The 21,333-nt window shown below is 48.0% G+C and overlaps 1 protein-coding gene across 1 annotated transcript in view; it reads left to right on the top strand.

Moving 5' to 3' along the window:
- The window catches only part of LOC140404660 (eukaryotic translation initiation factor 4E type 2-like), a 57,333-nt gene extending 42,814 nt beyond the window's left edge, over window positions 1-14,519 (top strand). Inside the window, exons 6-7 of the mRNA XM_072493288.1 lie at window positions 12,889-13,025; window positions 13,764-14,519. Coding sequence (XP_072349389.1) covers window positions 12,889-13,025; window positions 13,764-13,803 — 177 coding nt within the window. The 3' untranslated portion in view covers window positions 13,804-14,519. The remainder of the gene's footprint in view (window positions 1-12,888; window positions 13,026-13,763) is intronic.
- The last annotated feature ends 6,814 nt before the right edge of the window (window positions 14,520-21,333 follow it).

A 21,333-nucleotide genomic window follows, 5' to 3' on the forward strand; every position in this document is an offset into this window, starting at 1 on the left:
TTCGGACGAGCCTGTACGAATTGTCACGGTGCCAAATAGTTGTCTAATTCTGTGGGGACGGAGTCGGGGTCGTCATCGTAGGGCGGTGGTCTTTGGTGAGGTTTGTTAAGGAATGTGATCTGGAAGGGATCACTCGAATCATGTTCAGATTCGCTGGGTGTGGGGCCTGTTGCATGGGGATAGTAGGGAGGTGTGCTGTGGCTATTGCCTGTGTCACAGTCGCTGTCGCTGCTGCTGCTGTCTGTGGGCGTTCCGGGGCGGAGTCTGGAGTTCGGGGGTGGAGTCGAGGTCGAGTCCGTGGATGGGGTGGGCGTGTTGGGGGAGGATAGGGATACGTTGGCTGTGGGCGGGGGGGTGGTCTGCTGCCTCGAGCATGACGTGGTGTGCGTGGTTAGACTGCGAGCCATATGCCTTGAGCTGGTTAATATGAAACCATGCGGTCTTCCCGTTGGGGTACCTAATCTTATAAACGGAGGCGCTTACTTTGTCCGCAACGGAGTACGGACCCGAATACTTCGGTGACAGGAATGTGCTGGGGTTGTAAATGGAGAGCATGACCTGCTGTCCTACTTCAGACTCAGTCGCATGCACTGTCTTGTCGAAACAGGCCTTGCTCTGTTTCTTCCTGGTACCTAATTTTACTGTGGCTGCTAGCTGAGCCGTTTTTACATTCTCAACTAGTTGTTTCACTGCGTTCTCGTGTGTGAGGGCCGTCACTTCGGGGCTGGTCAAGTCAAGTCCGAATAAAAATTCTGTGCCTTTCATGGGGCGTCCGGTCATGAGAGTGTGTGGGGTGTATCCTGTGGATGTCGAAACAGTGTTACGCAAAACATTAGTGCAAAGGGGAGGACTGAATCCCAAGTGGTGCTGTTTTGTTGGACCATTTTCCTGAGGGTTGCTTTTAGGGTCCGATTCATTCGCTCCACGATACTACTTGACTGGGGGTGGTATGCGATGTGGAATTTTTGGGTAATGCCAAATATCGTGAGGACGTTCTTCATGACATGTCCCGTAAAATGGGAACCTTGGTCGGATTCAATGCTGCAGGGGAGTCCCCATCTCGTAAAGATGTGGTGGGTTAAAATCTTAGCGGTAGTTTTGCCATGTTTGTTCTAGATGGGAATGCTTCTACCCATTTTGTAAACGTGTCTATCACAACTAACACGTACTTGTGACCATTCCTGCTAGGGGGCAATGGGCCTATAAAATCAATCTGGAGGTTAGTCCAAGGGCCATTAACGGGGCGGGTGTGGCTAAGCTGAGCTTTCTTTGCATATCTGTCCGGATTGTTTTGGGCACCGATAAGGCAATTTTCCACATAGTGCGTGGCATCTTCCTTTAAATTCGGGCACCAACAGAGCTGCCTGAGGTAGGCTGTAGTGGGGTCAATTCCCTGATGCCCATGACTGTCATGGAACAAACAAATGAGCTGATTCCTGTCCTGTTCATGAACCACATAAAGAGTGTCTTTTAGGACCACACTGTCATGCGTGGTCAGTGCATTTTTAAACCTATCGTATGGGGCTGGAAAGCTTCCTTTTAAAATCTCCCTGAGATTCCTATCTTGCTTCTGGGCCTGCACTAAATCCTCGATATTAGTCTGTGAGACCTGAACTCCATTCACTGGGGCGTTTTCAGGGGGTTCCATAAATGTCCATGTCTGGAACCTGCTTTAGCCAGTGCGTCGGCTTTTACATTTCCAGGTGGGGAGGAACGGTGTGACTTCGGACTTTAATAATGCTGAATATCCTGTCCTGTGCTCTGTCCAAAATGTGCCGGAGGAATGGGGCTGAAGGGAAGGGTTTTCCGTCTGCGAAAACAAATCCTCTTGCTTTCCACAGGGGTAGGAATTCTGTGAGGCTGTTACAGACATAGAGGCTGTCCGAGTATATATCTGCTGGGCTGGGGAAGGAATCTGGGTGATCTATAATGCATGCAATGGCTGCGAGTTCTGCCGCCTGCGCGCCTAAGTGTCCTGGCAGTTTTAAGGAGATTTCTTCTGGGGCGCGTCCGCGTCCTCAACATAGATGCCACATCCTGTAATGCGTTTAATACAGTGGAAGAACCATCCACATATATTCTCAAGGGTTCGCATGTGTCTGTGTCTCTGGGGTGAACTACCGTGTCTCTGGGGTGAACTACCTATCTTTTTGGGTGGTCTTTTTGCGATAAAGGGGCCTGTGTTGTGGTGCGGTGAGATGATTTCACATTCGTGGGGGGGTGCCTGGGTACTGAAGGTTGTCGGCTAGGAAAGTGTGGGCCTTGGTCCTTTTAACAGTGATGTCCTGTCCCTGCAAAAGAAGGGTCCATCTGGCTGCTCTAATCTGGCTTACTGTACCGTCCTTAAGTTGTCCGTCTAGTAAAAGTCGGGTGGGGGGGTGTTCCGTGAGGATTGTGATGGGGTTTCGTCCGGTGATATAGTAATGAACTGCCCAGAAAACTGCGAGCAGGTGCCTTTCACAGGCAGAAAATCCCTGCTCCACAGGATCTAAATCTCTGGAGGCGTAAGCCACGGGTCTTAACTGTTCGTGCCTTCCTGGAGGAGCACAGCCGAAAGGGTCCGTTCTGTGCTAACTATCTCTATAGCATAGGGGGAAAGCGGGTCTGGAACCTGTAGTGCGTGCTTTAAAACATCTACAGCATCCGTGTGCTGCGGACGCCATTCCCAAGGGGCTCCTTTCTTTGGGAGTTCCAAGAGGGGTGCTGCTTTGGTGGCAAAACCGTCAATATGGTTTCGGCAGTAGCCAACCAGTCCTAAAAACGACCGGAGGGCTGAAACATTCTGGGGAAAGGGCAATTTGACAATCGAGTCAATTCTTTTATGCTCGATCTCGCGTTTACCATGCGTGATAATCGTTCCCAAATATACCACTTTGTTTTCCAAAATTTGGGCCTTTTTGGGGTTAACTTTGCATCCAATTTGCTGTAGGAGTTCCAGAAGTTCGGACAGAAGCACAATGTGCTCTGCCTTGGTGTCTGTCTGCAGTAATAGGTCGTCTACATACTGGACCAGACATTCGGGGCGAGAAAATTTCGATAAATCATTTGCCAGCTGTCGGTGGAAAATGGAGGGGGAGTTGTGGAATCCTTGTGGAAGGCATGTCCACGTGTACTGCTGACCTTTAAAAGTGAAGGCAAATTTGTATTGGCACTCTTTTGCCAATGGAATGGACCAGAATCCGTTACTGATGTCCAAAACCGTAAAATATCGTGAGTTGAGTCCCTGTTTGAGCATGGTCTCGGGACTTATGGCTACTATGGGGGCTGCTGCGGGGGTGACTTTGTTGAGTTGTGGTAATCGATGGTCAGTCGCCATGATCCATCGGGCTTTCTCACTGGCCAAATCGGGGCATTATTAGTAGAGGCTACTGATCTAAGTACGCCTTGTTCTAATACGCTATCAATAACTTTTGAGATTTCTCCCTCTGCCTCTTGGGGAAATCCATACTGCTTCTGGGGTCTAGGGTCAGGTCCTATTATTTGAACCGGACCAGCCATCCTGCCGCAGTCATGTTTATGACTTGCAAATGCGGTCCTGTTCTTCTGAAGAACTGCCCTAACCTGTTTGTCTGCACTAATCGTGGTCAGGTCAAACCAAAAATCGCCGACTGCGCTAATCTTATTTGCATACTCACCTACTGTGAGCGTTGCGGGGGCTCTTGCTGACTTTGTTATTTTCCAAACACATTGATTTACTGGGTCAAATGACAGGTTGTGGGAGTTCATGAAATCAATGCCCAAAACGTGTTCTGCTGTGTGGGGCAGATCGACCAAAACTATGAGATGTTTTGTTGTAATGTTGCCAATTTGAATGGGTACAGGGGCTGTGATGTGTCCCTGTTGTGAGTGGCCTGTGAAGCCGCTGAGGGTGATTGTGGCTGTAGTGGGCCACGTGTCTTTTTGGAACATGGTGGAGGAATTAATTATGGTGTGGGACCCTCCTGTGTCACAGAGAAATTTGATGGGCTGTCCCCGTATCTTCGCTGCAACGACTGGTCGGCCGGACCTATCCCAAAGGGTGTCGCAGACCCAAGTGGGGAAGCCCGAACACCGTCAGTCAGTTCCGTTCATGTCTGCCTGGTCTGAACGGGTGCTTACACTATGTATGGGCTTTGTCCTGTTATTATTCAGAGTGCCTGCCTACTGGGCTTTCTGTGGCTTTCATGGGGCATTGCACTCTCGTGCAAAGTGACCTAATTGTCCACAGTTGTAACACTCCTGTGGTTTCTGTGGGGGGCTGTTCCTGCCTTTGTTCACACATGCGGGGTTCTGGTGCGCATTAACTGCTTGGATATCTGTCTCTGCCTGCTGTTCTTCGGGTTTTCTAATTGCGGGTTTATTGTGGACAGATTGCTCCCAGGAGCGGGACAACCTTTTAAAAACCCACTTTTCGTTGTGCGCTTCTTCCGAGGGGTCATAATTGGTACAAGCTTTTTGTCCTGCCTCTGTGGCATGGGAGATAAGGGTGCGGGTCCATTTGATCATGTTGTCTGGGGACAAATGGGCGCGGTCTAAGTTTCCGAAAACGACTGTAAAATGGATCCACAGGCGTTCAGCAAACGCTATGGGGTGTTCTGTCTTCTTCTGCCTGCACTTATTCAGGCCTTCTACGAGGTCATCTCTGTTATAACCGATCGCGTCTAGGATCGCCGTGTGCATCTCTGCAAAGGTGCCTCCTCCTACATTCTGTGGGTCGGGAAGGGCTGCTACAACAGAAGGGTCTAAGCTTAAAACTGTGAGCTTCACTTGCTCACGCTCATCGAGGCCGTACATGGTCGCCTGCTGCTTCACTCTAGCAAAGAAGTGGTGGGGGTCTGAGGTGGGGAGGAACGGTGTGGTCTTTTGTCACACGTCCCGTAATTGGGTCACAGTTAACATAGAACATAGAAAACATAGAACATAGAAAATACAGCACAGAACAGGCCCTTCGGCCCACGATGTTGTGTCGAACCTTTGTCCTAGATTAATCATAGATTATCATTGAATTTACAGTGCAGAAGGAGGCCATTCGGCCCTTTGAGTCTGCACCAGCTCTTGGAAAGAGCACCATACCCAAACTCAACACCTCCACCCAACACCAAGGGCAATTTGGACATTAAGGGCAATTTATCATTGGCCAATTCACCTAACCCGCACATCTTTGGACTGTGGGAGGAAACCGGAGCACCCGGAGGAAACCCACGCAGACACGGGGAGGACGTGCAGACTCCGCACAGACAATGACCCAAGCCGGAATCGAACCTGGGACCATGGAGCTGTGAAGCAATTGTGCTATCCACAATGCTACCGTGCTGCCCTTAAGAACAAATAAATCTACACTATATCATTTTACCGTCATCCATGTACCTATCCAATAGCTGCTTGAAGGTCCCTAATGTTTCCGACTCAACTACTTCCACAGGCAGTGCATTCCATGCCCCCACTACTCTGGGTAAAGAACCTACCTCTGATATCCCTCCTATATCTTCCACCTTTCACCTTACATTTATGTCCCCTTGTAATGGTGTGTTCCACCCGGGGAAAAAGTCTCTGACTGTCTACTCTATCTATTCCCCTGATCATCTTATAAACCTCTATCAAGTCGCCCCTCATCCTTCTCCGCTCTAATGAGAAAAGGCCGAGCACCCTCAACCTTTCCTCGTAAGACCTACTCTCCATTCCAGGCAACATCCTGGTAAATCTTCTTTGCACCTTTTCCAGAGCTTCCACATCTTTCCTAAAATGAGGCGACCAGAACTGTACACAGTACTCCAAATGTGGCCTTACCAAAGTTTTGTACAGCTGCATCATCACCTCACGGCTCTTAAATTCAATCCCTCTGTTAATGAACGCGAGCACACCATAGGCCTTCTTCGCAGCTCTATCCACTTGAGTGGCAACTTTCAAAGATGTATGAACATAGACCCCAAGATCTCTCTGCTCCTCCACATTGCCAAGAACTCTACCGTTAACCCTATATTCCGCATTCATATTTGTCCTTCCAAAATGGACAACCTCACACTTTTCAGGGTTAAACTCCATCTGCCACTTCTCAGCCCAGCTCTGCATCCTATCTATGTCTCTTTGCAGCCGACAACAGCCCTCCTTACTATCCACAACTCCACCAATCTTCGTATCGTCTGCAAATTTACTGACCCACCCTTCAACTCCCTCATCCAAGTCATTAATGAAAATCACAAACAGCAGAGGACCCAGAACTGATCCCTGCGGTACGCCACTGGTAACTGGGATCCAGGCTGAATATTTGCCATCCACCACCACTCTCTGACTTCTATCGGTTAGCCAGTTCGTTATCCAACTGGCCAAATTTCCCACTATCCCATACCTCCTTACTTTCTGCATAAGCCTACCATGGGGAACTTTATCAAATGCCTTACTAAAATCCATGTACACTACATCCACTGCTTTACCTTCATCCACATGCTTGGTCACCTCCTCAAAGAATTCAATAAGATTTGTAAGGCAAGACCTACCCCTCACAAATCCGTGCTGACTATCCCTAATCAAGCAGTGTCTTTCCAGATGCTCAGAAATCCTATCCTTCAGTACCCTTTCCATTACTTTGCCTACCACCGAAGTAAGACTAACTGGCCTGTAATTCCCAGGGTTATCCCTAGTTCCTTTTTTGAACAGGGGCACGACATTCGCCACTCTCCAATCCCCTGGTACCACCCCTGTTGACAGTGAGGACGAAAAGATCATTGCCAACGGCTCTGCAATTTCATCTCTTGCTTCCCATAGAATCCTTGGATATATCCCGTCAGGCCCGGGGGACTTGTCTATCCTCAAGTTTTTCAAAATGCCCAACACATCTTCCTTCCTGACAAGTATTTCCTCGAGCTTACCAATCTGTTTCACGCTGTCCTCTCCAACAATATCGCCCCTCTCATTTGTAAATATAGAAGAAAAGTACTCGTTCAAGACCTCTCCTATCTCTTCAGACTCAATACACATCTCCCGCTACTGTCCTTGATCGGACCTACCCTCGCTCTAGTCATTCTCATATTTCTCACATATGTGTAAAAGGCCTTGGGTTTTTCCTTGATCCTACCCGCCAAAGATTGTTCATGCCCTTTCTTAGCTCTCCTAATCCCTTCCTTCAGTTCCCTCCTGGCTATCTTGTATCCCTCCAATGCCTGTCTGAACCTTGTTTCCTCAGCCTTACATTAGTCACCTTTTTCCTCTTAACAAGACATTCAACCTCTCTTGTCAACCATGGTTCCCTCACTCGACCATCTCTTCCCTGCCTGACAGGGACATACATATCAAGGACATGTAGCACCTGTTCCTTGAACAAGTTCCACATTTCACTTGTGTCCTTCCCTGCCAGCCTGTGTTCCCAACTTATGCACTTCAATTCTTGTCTGACAACATCGTATTTACCCTTCCCCCAATTGTAAACCTTGCCCTGTTGCACGTACCTATCCCTCTCCATTACTAAAGTGAAAGTCACAGAATTGTGGTCACTATCTCCAAAATGCTCCCCCACTAACAAATCTATCACTTGCCCTGGTTCATTACCCAGTACTAAATCCAATATTGCCCCTCCTCTGGTCGGACAATCTACATACTGTGTTAGAAAAGCCTCCTGGACACACTGCACAAACACCACCCCATCCAAACTTTGATCTAAAGAGTTTCCACTCAATATTTGGGAAGTTAAAGTCGCCCATGACTACTACCCTATGACTTCTGCACCTTTCCAAAATCTGTTTCCCAATCTGTTCCTCCACATCTCTGTTACTATTGGGGGGCCTATAGAAAACTCCTAACAAGGTGACTGCTCCTTTCCTATTTCTGACTTCAACCCATACTACCTCAATAGGGTGATACTCCTCGAACTGCCTTTCTGCAGCTGTTATACTATCTCTAATTAATAATGCCACCCCCCCACCTCTTTTACCACCCTCCCTAATCTTATTGAAACATCTATAACCTGGGACCTCCAACAACCATTTCTGCCCCTCTTCTATCCAAGTTTCCGTGATGGCCACCACATCGTAGTCCCAAGTACCGATCCATGCCTTAAGTTCACCCACCTTATTCCTGATGCTTCTTGCGTTGAAGTATACACACTTCAACCCATCTCCGTGCCTGCAAATACTCTCCTTTGTCAGTGTTCCCTTCCCCACTGCCTCATTACATGCTTTGGCGTCCTGAATATCGGCTACCTTAGTTGCTGGACTACAAATCCGGTTCCCATTCCCCTGCCAAATTAGTTTAAACCCTCCCGAAGAGTACTAGCAAACCTCCCTCCCAGGATATTGGTGCCCCTCTGGTTCAGATGCAACCCGTCCTGCTTGTACAGGTCCCACCTTCCCCAGAATGCGCTCCAATTATCCAAATACCTGAAGCCCTCCCTCCTACACCATTCCTGCAGCCACGTGTTCAACTGCACTCTCTCCCTATTCCTAGCCTCGCTAGGGGGTGGTGTAAAGGAATTCCGCGTCTCCTTCCGATGTGACTGTGCGGTGGGTAGTGTCTGGATTCATGGGTGCCTGATCTATCTGCTCTGTGGGGGGTTGGGGTGCTTTTCTCCTTTGGGGCTTTCCTTGCGCACATGTTCCCTAAACATACCTATGCGCGGTTTTGTTTAATTCCTGCCAATCAGGGCCGTCTTCCTCGTCTAATTGGGATCCAAAGGTGCTTTGAAACCCATTTTGCACTGAAAGCAAAGACTGCAGTTCCGCAATTTGCTTCCTGCATTTTGAATGATCCTCTGAGCTTTGTCTGTGCTCCATGGTGGCAGCATGGAGTGCTCTTAACGCTGCTTTTAAATCGCTGCACTGCCTTTGCAATGCCTCTACCTGTTTCTCTGTCTCTTCTCTTACCAGGACTGCACGTTGCGTGTCCTGATAGGCCCTCTCATATTGGGTTTGGAAGCTGCTCAGATGCGCTAGACAAGACTGGTGTGCCCACTTGGTATCATCCACCTCTCCGTCCTTTGCTGCCAACTTCCTTCTGAAATCTATATTCTGTCTCTCGATCTCACTAACATCGACCTTGCTCATTTAATGTCTCTCTTCTATCTCTTTGCGGAGCGTCCGAGCGACCTCCTCTGTGCCTCGCAATTGTGCCAGACAGGACACGATTGCCATCGGCTTGCAAGCTTTTCCCAAACTTTTCTTATGGATCTCTGACAGGTTCTCCCATCAAGTATGTCCGATAGTCCCGGGTCCTATTTCCTCATTATCACAGAATTCACTCCAAAGTGATATTTCCTGATCTCTTCTTCCCAAACGGGACACTGTCCTCCTCTGCTGCTGGTTGCTGCAACCTCAAATTCCTGAAGTTTCATGAGGCGTTTCATTGCCATTTTTCATACCTGAATGCTGTCTTTTAAAATTTGGAACGAGGGGTACGGCTTTCGCTATTTTCCGGAATACTAACTTCCGACAGTTTTTTGCAACAAAAATCTATCAATTTTACCTTATAGCCCTGTTAGTTATGCATGCATTAACACGCTTCCGAATTATGAGGATTGATCAGAACTGCTTGAACACTTGTGAATGTCTCTGTTCCCAATTGGATTCTTAATTCAAAGTTTGGGTTCTCCCGGAGTGGTTAGGCCACTTCTAAGTCGGGTCCCGTCAGAGTTCCCCAGTAAATGTTGCTAACTTTGGTTGGCTCTTTATTTGTTGCCCGTTGTGTCTTTACTTAATTTGCTCTGTTTCTATAACCTTTGCTCTAGAGTCGCCAGGTATCTTTATGATACCACCACGAGGTTCAAGCTCAAGTACTGATCAATAACTCACTACACCAGTTAGTAAGTTTCAAATGAAAACACATTTATTATACACAGTCAATCACTACTCATGCATAAAACTCTACTTACTAGACTATCTCTAACACTAAAAGGCCTATACTCAGCTTTGGAACTGGCCCACCAGGTCAGGGGAACAAATGGCCTTTCGTTCGATTCTGAGTCTGCAGGATTCAAAAGCTGGTATGGACTGGTAGCTAGGCGCGCCTATCTCGTAGCGTGCATTGACTGGAGATTTACTTGGTTGATGCGGCAGCTTGGCAGGTCACTGTCAAGGGTTTGTTTCGAGCTGCTGAGTGACCCTGCCAAGAAGGAAGAATTGAACTTGGGGACTCTACTTTATAGTCCCCACGGGCTTCGCGCCGTTCAGGGCGGTACCCGTATCTGGTTCCAAGTGATTAGACTAGGTTCTGATCACTTGGACCGATTTCTCCAATACTGGAGCTGTTCCCTGATCGCTGGGTGGCCCCTGAGTGTCCGTTGGCCTTCCTTTGTCTTGGCTCCTGCTGGCGCCAAGGAGTCTGGCTTGGCCTTATTCACCTTAAATGTTTCAATTGTTCCCGGGGATCGCTCATTAAAATGCAGATGGCAGTTGGTTTCAGTGCTGTCTGGGTTTCTGCAAGTTCTAATACACAGGAAACTTTGCACCTGCTAGTTTTTCCTGGCTTGACTGAATTTCCCTGAATTCTTTGCGGACCTCCATTTTAAGTCGGGAAGTGGCCATACCCAGTTGGCTACAATCACACCAAAAAATCCTTTGTCTTTCTAACAGCCATTAACTTGCCCCACTATCTTCAAAGTTTTGTGTATTGCACACCCTGGGTCTCTCTGTCCCAGCAATCACTTAAAATACCTCATTTGATACAAAATCCCAAGGTGCTTCAGAGAGAGCAGGGGAATGAATACCAAGGTCATAACGGGAGAGATTCCAAGGAGTGACCAAAAGCCTTTCAGGAAAGAAAGACTTTTGTTGCACTGTTGAGAGATGAGAGGAATGTGGAGGGGATGATAGGAAAGTGGATGAGTAATCCGGTCAGGAGGACCAATGGTGGGATGAAGTGGAAGGAATGCACAAATAGCCACAGCTCAAACAGCAGGGAATGCTGGGAAGTATAGAAACCTAGAGGAGATTGCAAAGGCAGGATGGAATGAGGCTGTGGACGATGATGACACATTGAATATGTTGGGGGATGGGAACTCATTGTACATCAGCAAAACATGGGTGAGCGGACTACAGACAAACAGAGCTTTGGACAAGTTCATACTTGTGGTTCATAAAACAGCTTGGGGGCTTCAAACTGATTTTGCACATCAAAAATATTAATACAAAGTATACTTAGCGTAACCTTGAGCCATTCCACTGAGATCTGGATGTTGAAACCACTGTATGATAATAGAAACAGTTGTTATGGAACATAATTTCCTGTCTCCTACAGCAGAAATGAGTTATCGGCGGTAAAGGCCGAGAATGTTGGAAAATCTCAGCAGGTTTAGCTGGGTTTGCGCAGAGGAAAAGAAACAAACTTAACGTCTCAAGTCCATATGAGAGCCATATGCACTGGAAACATTGGGCGAGATTCTCCGACCCCCCGCCGGGTCGGAGAATCGCCGGGGGCTGGCGTGAATCCCGCCCCCGCCAGATATTGAGCGGGGGGGGGAATCGCGCTGCGCCGGTTGGCGGGGCCCCCCGCGCGATTCTCCGGCCCGGACGGGCCGAAGTCCCGCTGCTAAAATGCCTGTCCCGCCTGCGTAGATTAAACCACCTACCTTACCGGCGGGACAAGGCGGCGCGGGCGGGCTCAGGGGTCCTGGGGGGGGGGGGGCGCGGGGTGATCTGGCCCCGGGGGGTGCCCCCACGGTGGCCTAGCCCGCGATTGGGGCCCACCGATCCGCGGGCGGACCTGTGCCGTGGGGGCACTCTTTTCCTTCCGCCTTCGCCACGGTCTCCACCATGGCGGAGGCGGAAGAGACTCCCTCCACTGCGCATGCGCGGGAATTCCGTCAGCGGCCACTAACGCTCCCGCGCATGCGCCGCCCGGAGGTGTCATTTCCGCGCCAGCTGGTGGGGCACCAAAGGCCTTTTCCGCCAGCTGGCGGGACGGAAATTCGTCCGGCGCGGGCCTAGCCCTTTAAGGTTGGGGCTCGGCCCCCAAAGATGCGGAGCATTCCGCACCTTTGGGGCGGCGCGATGCCCGACTGATTTGCGCCAGTCGGCGGACATCGCGCCGATACCGGAGAATTTCGCCCATTAACTCTGTTCCTCTCTCCACAGATGCTGCCAGACCCGCTGAGTTTTTGCAGCGTTTTCTTTTTTATTTCCAGAATCCGCAGTGTTTTACTCTTATCGGAGCAACGTGTGGTTCATTTGAATCAGTTGGGTAAATTCACATTTCATGCAGGCTACTTTTACACTGGGAGAATGTAGTCAACCGCAGAAATATAGCCCGACTTCCAATAAATAATCAGGGCTGCAGGGACAAATTGGTTCAGTGATATAATTTGATAATGGTGCATTATGAGCATACGAACCAGAAGCATGAGTAGGCCATTCGGCCCCTCGAGCCTGCTCCACCATTTGATAAGATCACAGCTGGTTTGATTGTGGTCTCAGCTCCACTCTCCGGGCTACCCTCTGTGTGCCCCTTGTCACTCCAGAATCTAATTAGCTCACCCTTAAAGATACTCAACCACCCTGCCTGCCTCCACTGCGCTCTCCTTTCCAAGATAGAGACTTCAGGACAGAGAAAGTGCCGCACTGGAAGAGTTAAACCTTTCAGATGAGAAAGCAAGGCCTTGTCTGTTTGTTCAGTTTGATGTAACAGATTCTATTACAGCATCTGAAGAAGATCGAGGAAGTTCTCCCAATATCCTGGCCAACATATCTTCCCCAACCAACACCACTGTACAGATTAACTGGCCATTACCACTGTGCCGTGCTTGGGATCTTGCGCAAATTGTCTATCTCGCTTCCTACACTGCAGCAGCGATTAATCTTCAAACAGCACTAAATTGGCCGTAAAGCACTTTGGAACATCCTACAGCTGTGAAAGGCAGTTTTTGTAGTTTGTGGGACCTGTTTCAAAAATCTTGTGTGAAAAATTCTCCTTTCTAATTTCCGCTTGTAGGAAGATATCATTTCTGTGTGGAACAAAACCGCCAGCGATCAAGCAACTACTGCTCGGATACGTGACACTTTGCGCCGGGTGTTGAACCTACCGCCTAGCACCATTATGGAGTACAAGACACATACAGACAGTATCAAGTAAGATTGGCTCACCGTGAATTCTTACTTAGATTTAAATGATGGGTCACTGGTCAAAAGCCCCCCACAGCTTTGAGTAAAGTTAATGTACAGGAAGCAGAGCACGGCTGCTTAGAAAGGCCCCAGGTATCATTCCCAGTCTGTGATGGGTTAAACCTACCTCATCCAGAATGTTTCAGTGAAAGGGAACATCATCCAGAGTTTTCATGTAAAATTGCTCCCTCTTTCCCCCCGCCCCCCCCGGCCCAGTAGATCAAATGGACTTGAAGCAATGTTGTAACATAGTCACCTAATTAACAAGGGATTATAACAAACTTAATTTGCTCGTCTGAAATGGACATCTAATGGATTAAGGTTCAGTCTGTTTTAGATTATTGTTAACCCGGTTCAGAACCCATGTTACTAAGGTTACTGCTTGTCACCAGCATCATCTATCTGTAATGTGCTAATGTCTCCCAGTTCTCACCTGCCGCTTGGTAGGTTGTCTCTTCGTGCTCCGCAGGCTGGGGCTTTGTGAACAATGCCGAGTGAGTAATTGTTCCCAGTATTCTGTGGCCGCCTGCTTCTCGCTGGCCCGTTCTGCACGAGCCGTCACTGCCAGCCTGCGTTGGTGCTTTCTGAGCAATTACTCCAGCCACCACACTTTAAAGTAATTGATATCACGATTGATCACTGTATGAATCCATTTATTGTCTGTGTTGCCCCTGCATTGAACTACTGTTTACTCCAACATTTCAGGGACAATTCGAGCTTTCGGAACACGAAGATTGCTGTGTAATGTGTAAATCCTCGGAGCGCAGCGCCTCAGTGTGGCAAGACATCCGAACTGCAGCAGCGGAGTGTCAAAAGGCAGAGAAACGACAGATTGGTGTTAGACACCAGTCACTTTGAATTTATTTATTGCCCATCGGGCAATTACAAGTCCAAATGAAAGCCATTTTATTTCTGTGGAGGTTTTTTTTCCCTCTGTTGAGGTTGGCGGTTTATTGTGGAACCTTTCGCGGTTCCCTGTCAACTATATTAAAGTGGGAAGCTGAATCTTGAGAATGGTTCTTTGTACAGGCCCTAGCCTGTTATTGTCCATTCTGCTCAGCCCCACTGGTAGGCCTGGGCCTCACTACAAGATCTGAATAGATTTGCCATCTCGATCCTTCAATTGCTGGGCAAAACATCCTTCGTGCTAGAATTTTCTGTTTCTGTCATGGAATGAGGACTAACATGCACATATTCTTTTAGAAACAATTTTTCTAAAGTGCTTGAAATGGCACTATGTAGATATTGTGAAAAAGCTTAACATGTTAGTATGAAACTCCTTAACCCTGGAGAGCTGCTGACTCATCTAAAATAAATAAGTAATAATTTCATCTAAAATGGTGCACAAAAGGAATTGCATATTACCAAGTTAAGCTTTTATTTTCTTAAATAATTTCAACGCCACTGTTCCCCCATAAATAACAATTATTGTATTGTCACAATAAAAGAAAGTAACATTTTTGTCAGACTGTGTTATTTCTAACGGTGTTTGTCTCGGGCACCAGTCTTCAGTAGCTTTGGATGAAATCGTCATCCCAGTCTTGCTCTCGGCCACTCTCTGGAGCATTCCTCTCCGTGCCACAGAGCTCTGGGACTCGAGCCTGGGCTCTCGGTTTCAAAGTTTCCATCTTGCACAGTTGCCAAGTGGCGGCCAGCTCGTTCTTTGTAACATCCCCTTGCTGCCTTTAGCTGGAAGGTGACTGGGAGGGTGGTAGAGGCGGGGTGCCTCACATCCTTTAGAAAGTACCTGGATGAGCACTTGGCACGTCATGACATTCAAGGCTATGGACCACGCGCTGGCAAATGGGACGAGGTAGGCAGGTCAGGTGTCAGTGCAGGCTCAAAGGGCCTCTTCTGAACTGTATTATTCTGTGACGGCAAGGAAAAGGTTGTTATCGGGGAAGGAACAACATTGAATCTTGGCTCTGCCGACATGTGAATGGAATGCCAAAGGCGCCACAGAGCAGCAAACGTGCTGAGAGCCATGTGAAAGGTATGTGGGTCACAAGTGACGCCTGGGCCACACTATGATGACGTATGTTCTCCAGAGGTAAGGGTGCCCATGTACCTGACTGCTTATGGTTGAGTAAAAACATAGAGTTAGGCACATCCTCCATGCTTGGGCCCCCTCCAGTTCATTATTTGCTCCTTTTCTTTGATCTGGGGCTAGACAAAGCCAGCAAGACAGGCACTTCCTACCGATCCATTGTCCTGAGAAAGTGGTAGTGAACTTTCACATTGAACTGCTGTCATCTTGCTCGGATATTGCTCCAAGCTTTGTGACTTGAAACTAAACTTGGGAGATGATAATGTTCGCATGACCTTGCTGGTCTTGTCCTTTTAGGCCAGCAATGGGCATTCTAGGCTGGTGAGTGGGGAGCTTGAGTGACCCTCCTTCATCTCAGTGGGCAGCAAGATTGGAATTGGGGCTTGTTCACTAACCGTAACCCCATGAATAAAATTAAATACATTTAATACACGCCGAATATTTCATAATGAGCTATAGAAAATCCTTAATCACTTATATAGTCAGCAACATGGGGCAGCATGGTAGCTTAGTGGTAAGCACTGTGGCTTCACAGCACTAGGGACCTGGCTTCGATTCCAGCCTCGGGTCACTGTCTGTGCGGAGTCTGCACGATCTCCCCGTGTCTGCGTGGATTTCCTCCAGTTTCCTTCCACAGTCCAAAGATGAGCAGGTTAGGTGGATTGGCCATGATAAATTGCCCTTAGTGTCCAAAAAGGTTAGGTTGGGTTATGGGGATAGGGTGGAAGTGAGGGCTTAAAGTGGGTCGGTGCAGACTCGATGGATCGAATGGCCCCCTACTGCACTGTAGTGCACGGCTCTCGCAGTCAGAGTTGTGAGCGATCAGCATGCACCTCACCTCACTCGTCCCCGCTTTACGTGTGGATCACTTCAGTCAGAAAACAACAACGCGGATGGGAATCAGTGGAAAGTGGTAACCCTGCGCAACGGTGAACAGAATGTCTGGTGTGGCACACTCAGAACCCAGATGGGCTGCAAATGGCCCCCGGGCTACAAGTTGGAAATCAAACGGGATGGAAGGGCTTTTGGTGTAACTTTGGTGAGTTGCTGCAGTGCATCCTGTAGATTAGAGTCACTATGGCACAGGAGGAGATATTCAGCCTGTCCATTTTACAGAGAGGTGCAGACAGTCCCAGTCCTCTGCTTTGTCCCTATCGCCTTAAAAGTTTATTTTCCTCAAGTACCTATTTAATTACTTTCTGAAGTAATTGATTGTCTCCACCACCCCTGCAGGCATTAAGTTCTGGGTTATCACCACACTGCATTAAAAAAAACATTCTTTGCATTCCACCCTCAGCCCTCCCATAATGATAATAATCTTTATTAGTGTCACAAGTAGGCTTGCCTTACCACTATAATGAAGTTACTGTGAAAATCCCCTAGTGGCCACAATCAGTCACTTGTTCGGATACACTGAGGGAGAATTCAAAATGTCCAATTCACCTAACAGCACATCTTTCGGGACTTGTGGGAGGAAACTGGAGCACCCGGAGGAAACCCACGCAGACACAGGGAGAACGTGCAGACTCTGCCCAGACAGTGACCAGTGGGGAATCAAACCTGGGACCCTGGCGCTGTGAAGCCACAGTGCTATCCACTTGTGCTACCGTGCTGCCCATAGTTAAGATCAACCAGCTCAGCGCAGAGCTGGAATAAACCTTGGCACTCGGAACTCTGTGCTAGTCAGCGCTACACCTCCAAGCTCATTTACCTACCTTGGAAAGAGCTACTTTGCATGAAAGTACTGCTGAAAAAAAGGAACATAAGAATTAGGAGCAGAAATCGGCAATTCAGCCCTTCGAGCCTGCTCCACCATTCAATCAGATCCTGGCTGATCTCTTCCTGGTCTCAAATCCACCTCCCTACCTGTTCCCCCATATCCCTTTAACCTGTTTCTTAAATCAGAAATATATCTATTTCCCTCTTGAAACCATTTAATGATTCAGACTCCACCACTCTATGGGGAAGCGAGTTCCACAAATTCATCACCTTCTGCGAGAAATTCAGTTTTAAATCTACCGTCTCACAACCTATATCTGTGAACTTGCGTTCTAGATTTCTCCACAAGAGGTAACATTTGGTCTATGTTTACTTTATAATCTCGTTTAGTATTTTATGCACCTCGATCAGATCCCCTCTCATTCTTCTAAACTCCAGCGAGAGAGAGGGAGACACTTTGTCAAAACTTTTGCCTTACACTAGGTTTAGCACAGTGTGCTGAGACAGCTGGCTTGTAATGCAGGACAAGACAAGCAGCGCGGGTTCAAGTCCCGTTCCAGCCTCTCCGAACAGGCATCGGGCTCGAATGTGGTGGCTAGGGGCTTTTAACAGTAACTTCATTGAAGCCTACTTGTGACAATAAGCGATTATTATTTTCATACTTTTTGTCCCGGGACCCACTTTTACCAACTGGCTAACCTTCGGGACCCATGCCAGCCGACATTCACGAGCAATGCTGGCTGACCTTCGCAAACCAAGCCAGCCGATCTCCACACCTCACAAGGGCCGACCTTCATGGCCCACCATTACTTCTTACCTTTAGTGCAACAGGTGAACCTGCTGAATCCTCACAATCTCACTAGCTTTGGATTGGATTGGATTGGATTTGTTTATTGTCACGTGTACCGAGGTACAGTGAAAAGTATTTTTCTGCGAGCAGCTCAACTGATCATTAAGTACATGGGAAGAAAAAAAATACATAATAGGGCAACACAAGGTACACAATGTAACTACATAACACCGGCATCGGGTGAAGCATACAGGAGTGTAGTGTTAATGAAGTCAGTCCATAAGAGGGTCATTTAGGAGTCTGGTAACAGTGGGGAAGAAGCTGTTTTTGAGTCTGTTCGTGCGTGTTCTCAGACTTCTGTATCTCCTGCCCGATGGAAGAAGTTGGAAGAGTGAGTAAGCGGGTGGGAGGGATCTTTGATTATGCTGCCCGCTTTCCCCAGGCAGCGGGAGGTGTAGATGGAGTCAATGGATGGGAGGCGGGTTCGTGTGATGGACTGGGCGGTGTTCACGACTCTCTGAAGTTTCTTGCGGTCCTGGGCCGAGCAGTTGCCATACCAGGCTCTGATGCTTTGTCATTCAATGTTACATTTCTGCTAAGGACTTCAGTTGATGATTTAAGTTCTTGCTGCATCCTTTGAAAAGAAATCAAGAGGTTTGCCCTCGAACTGAAAATGAAAATCGCTTATTGTCATAAGTAGGCTTCAAATGAAGTTACTGTGAAAAGCCCGTCATCACCACAATCCGGCGCCTGTTCGGGGAGGCTGGTACGGGAATTGAACCCGCGCTGCTGGCCTCGTTCTGCTTTACACGCCAGCTGTTTAGTCCACTGTGCTAAACCAGCCCCTGAACTTGTCATGCCTTTGAAGTTTTGAGGGTTTTAAACTTCCCTGCATATAACACACATGGGTTTTGCATCTTGATTTTCATTGGCACAATTAAGAGTCACACTTCAATAAATAACTTTTAGGCTGCTGTGTACCCGACTTCAGTTTTTTCTTTGTTGGGTGTTCACCAGAAGCCCTCGAGCTCGACATAGAGCTGACACTAGCTCTGCTTTGTCCTTCCTTAGACTCTCCTGAGCAGCTCTCTCCACCAGATTCAGTTGTGAGATCCTGGTCTCTGGCCCTCTCTTCCTTATTTTAAAATTAACCATCTTTAGTTTTTCACACAGTCCTGGTGCTTACTTGCTGGCAGCTACAAATGGAGGAATATCTCCTTCATGATTTTGTGCCCAAATCACAGACGTGCAGGGCACGTGTCGTCAGTGTACGTGCCGCGCTCATGACTTGCTCTCTGCCACCTCATCTGGCGGGAAGACGCCATCATTCGTATTTAAAGGCCAGTCGCAGCCAGCATTCTTAAAAGCCGATCGCGGCCGTTGGACGCTTCTCCTGGGATCGGGAATACCGCGACTGATCGCTCCACGACCTTCCTCACATCCACTCCCGACCCACCCGCGGGTGGCGACCCTGAGTTTGAAAAACCATGCCTTACACCCATCAGGGGAATTCGCAAGTGTAACAATGCAAAGGAAAACAACAACTTTATATCGTGTGAGGAGAGAGGTGCTGAGAGTTCAAGCTCTACCAGCAGGCAACTATTGACCTTGTGTGTTAAAATTTTGATGATGGATTGATGTTACAGTTCAATCGAGCCTACCCCCTCAGACGAACGTGGAACATTCCACAGACACGATTTCAGAAAAGAACAGGAGAGACAATGCAGCAACGTGACCGTGAAATGCTGTTCGTGAGATTTGGCTGTGTACAAATCCCCTGTTGCTCTTAAATTACTGCATTGGCTCTGAAGCCCTTTAGAAAATCACAAAAGCAGCTATATCGACGCAAGTTATTTCAGTAAATCTGCTCTGGAGAATAGATTTTGAAAAAATTTATTGCCAAGACTTGGATAGGATGCTGTTTTAAAATTTTTTTTAGAGTATCCAATTCTTTTTTTTTCCTAATTAAGGGGCAATTTAGCGTGGCAAATGCTCCTACCCTGCACATCTTTGGGTTGTGGGGGTGAGCCCAACGCAGACACGGAGAGAATGTGCAAACTCCACACAGTGACCCAGAGCCAGGATCGAACCCGAGTCACCGGCGCCGTGAGGCAGCAGTGCTAACCCACTGCGCCACCGTGCTGCCCCCTGGATAGGATGCTTTTCGCACTGTTGCCTCATTGGTACTCAAATGCTAAGTCAGGGCACCGAGTCCTGCAGACTTAGATCATTATAAATAAATGGGAACATGGAGTGAAGTTGTACACAGGCTTGCAAGGCTTTGCGATACCCACCTAAAATCCCTACAAAGAGAAAACACGGAGGCTCTCAGATGGGGAGGGGGCTGGCAGGCAGCGCTGTTGATTCATTCAATGGTTATGATTTACAGCTGGCGAAAGACATCGAGTCACCGAGTTTTACAGCACAGAAAGAGGCCCTTCTGCCCATCATGTCTGTGCCGGCCATCAAGCCCCTCTATTCTAATGCCATTTCCCAGCACTTGGTCCTTGGCCTTGTTTGCTGCGGAGTTCCAATCGCTCATCTAAATGCTTCTTAAATGTTGTGAGGGTTCCCGCCTCTCCCACCCTTTCAGGCAGTTCCAGATTCCCACCGTCCTCTGAGTAAAAGAATTGTTCCTCAAATCCCCTCTGAATCTCCTGCCCCGACCTTAAATCTATGCCCCTGCTTATTGACCCCTCCACTAAGAGGAAAAGTTCCTTCCTAACTATCTTATCTATGTCCCTCCTAATTCTGTCCACCTCGATCAGGTCCCCCCCTCGGCCTTCTCTGCTCCAAGGAAAACAACCCCGGCCTAACCAGCCTCTCTTCACAGCTGAGATGCTCCAGCCCAGGCAGCATCCTGGTGAATCTCCTCTGCACTCTCTCCAGTGCAATCACAGACTTCCGATAGTGTGGCGACCAGAACTACACAACGTACTCTAGCTACGGCCTAACCAGCATTTGATACAGCTCCATCATAACCTCCCTGCTCTGATATTCGCTGTCTCGGCTAGTAAAGGCAAGTGTCCCACCCAGAGTTCACCTGCACTCTCTACAATATAACTACAACATCTAGTACTCGAGGCATACACTGAGATGACCAGTCAACACCCAGGACTATGAAGAGAACAGTAAACAGAAATGAACCCAGGACATGCTGGGAAAAGCTCCGCTGGCCTGGCAGCAGTTGTGCAGAGAAACACAGAGTTAAACACGTAACTCTTCCAGCACTTTCTGTTTTAATTTCCATTATCCGCAGTATTTTGCTTTTAGAACATTAAACAGATTGGAACAGTAAGTCTACATCACTGATAGAAAAATGGAACTTTTTGTAAATCTGATCTAACACTGATACGTCATGGATGGAAAGAGGAAATAATGCTCTCATCTCTATTGAACTGTGTAATAAGAGCTGTGCCAAATCTATTTTTATATCGGGTTAATATGCTTGTGAGCCTTTTGATATCCAAATAGAAAACAAGACCTTACATAGAGATAAGCAGGTGTTCCTGATTAAAGAAGGAACAATCTTTATCTTGGAATCAAAAACTCCTGATCAGCGGATCGTTGGAATAATCCGACAGTGCAGTTGGAGGCCATTCGCTCCATCAAGTCTGCACCTACCCTCCGAAAGAGCACCCTACCCATGTCCAATCCCTTACCCTGTCCCCGTAACCCCATCTAATCGTTGGACACGAAGGGGCATTTTATCATGGCCA

The sequence above is a fragment of the Scyliorhinus torazame genome, chromosome 31 (assembly GCF_047496885.1).
Source record: "Scyliorhinus torazame isolate Kashiwa2021f chromosome 31, sScyTor2.1, whole genome shotgun sequence".
NCBI classification, from domain to species: Eukaryota; Metazoa; Chordata; class Chondrichthyes; order Carcharhiniformes; family Scyliorhinidae; genus Scyliorhinus; species Scyliorhinus torazame.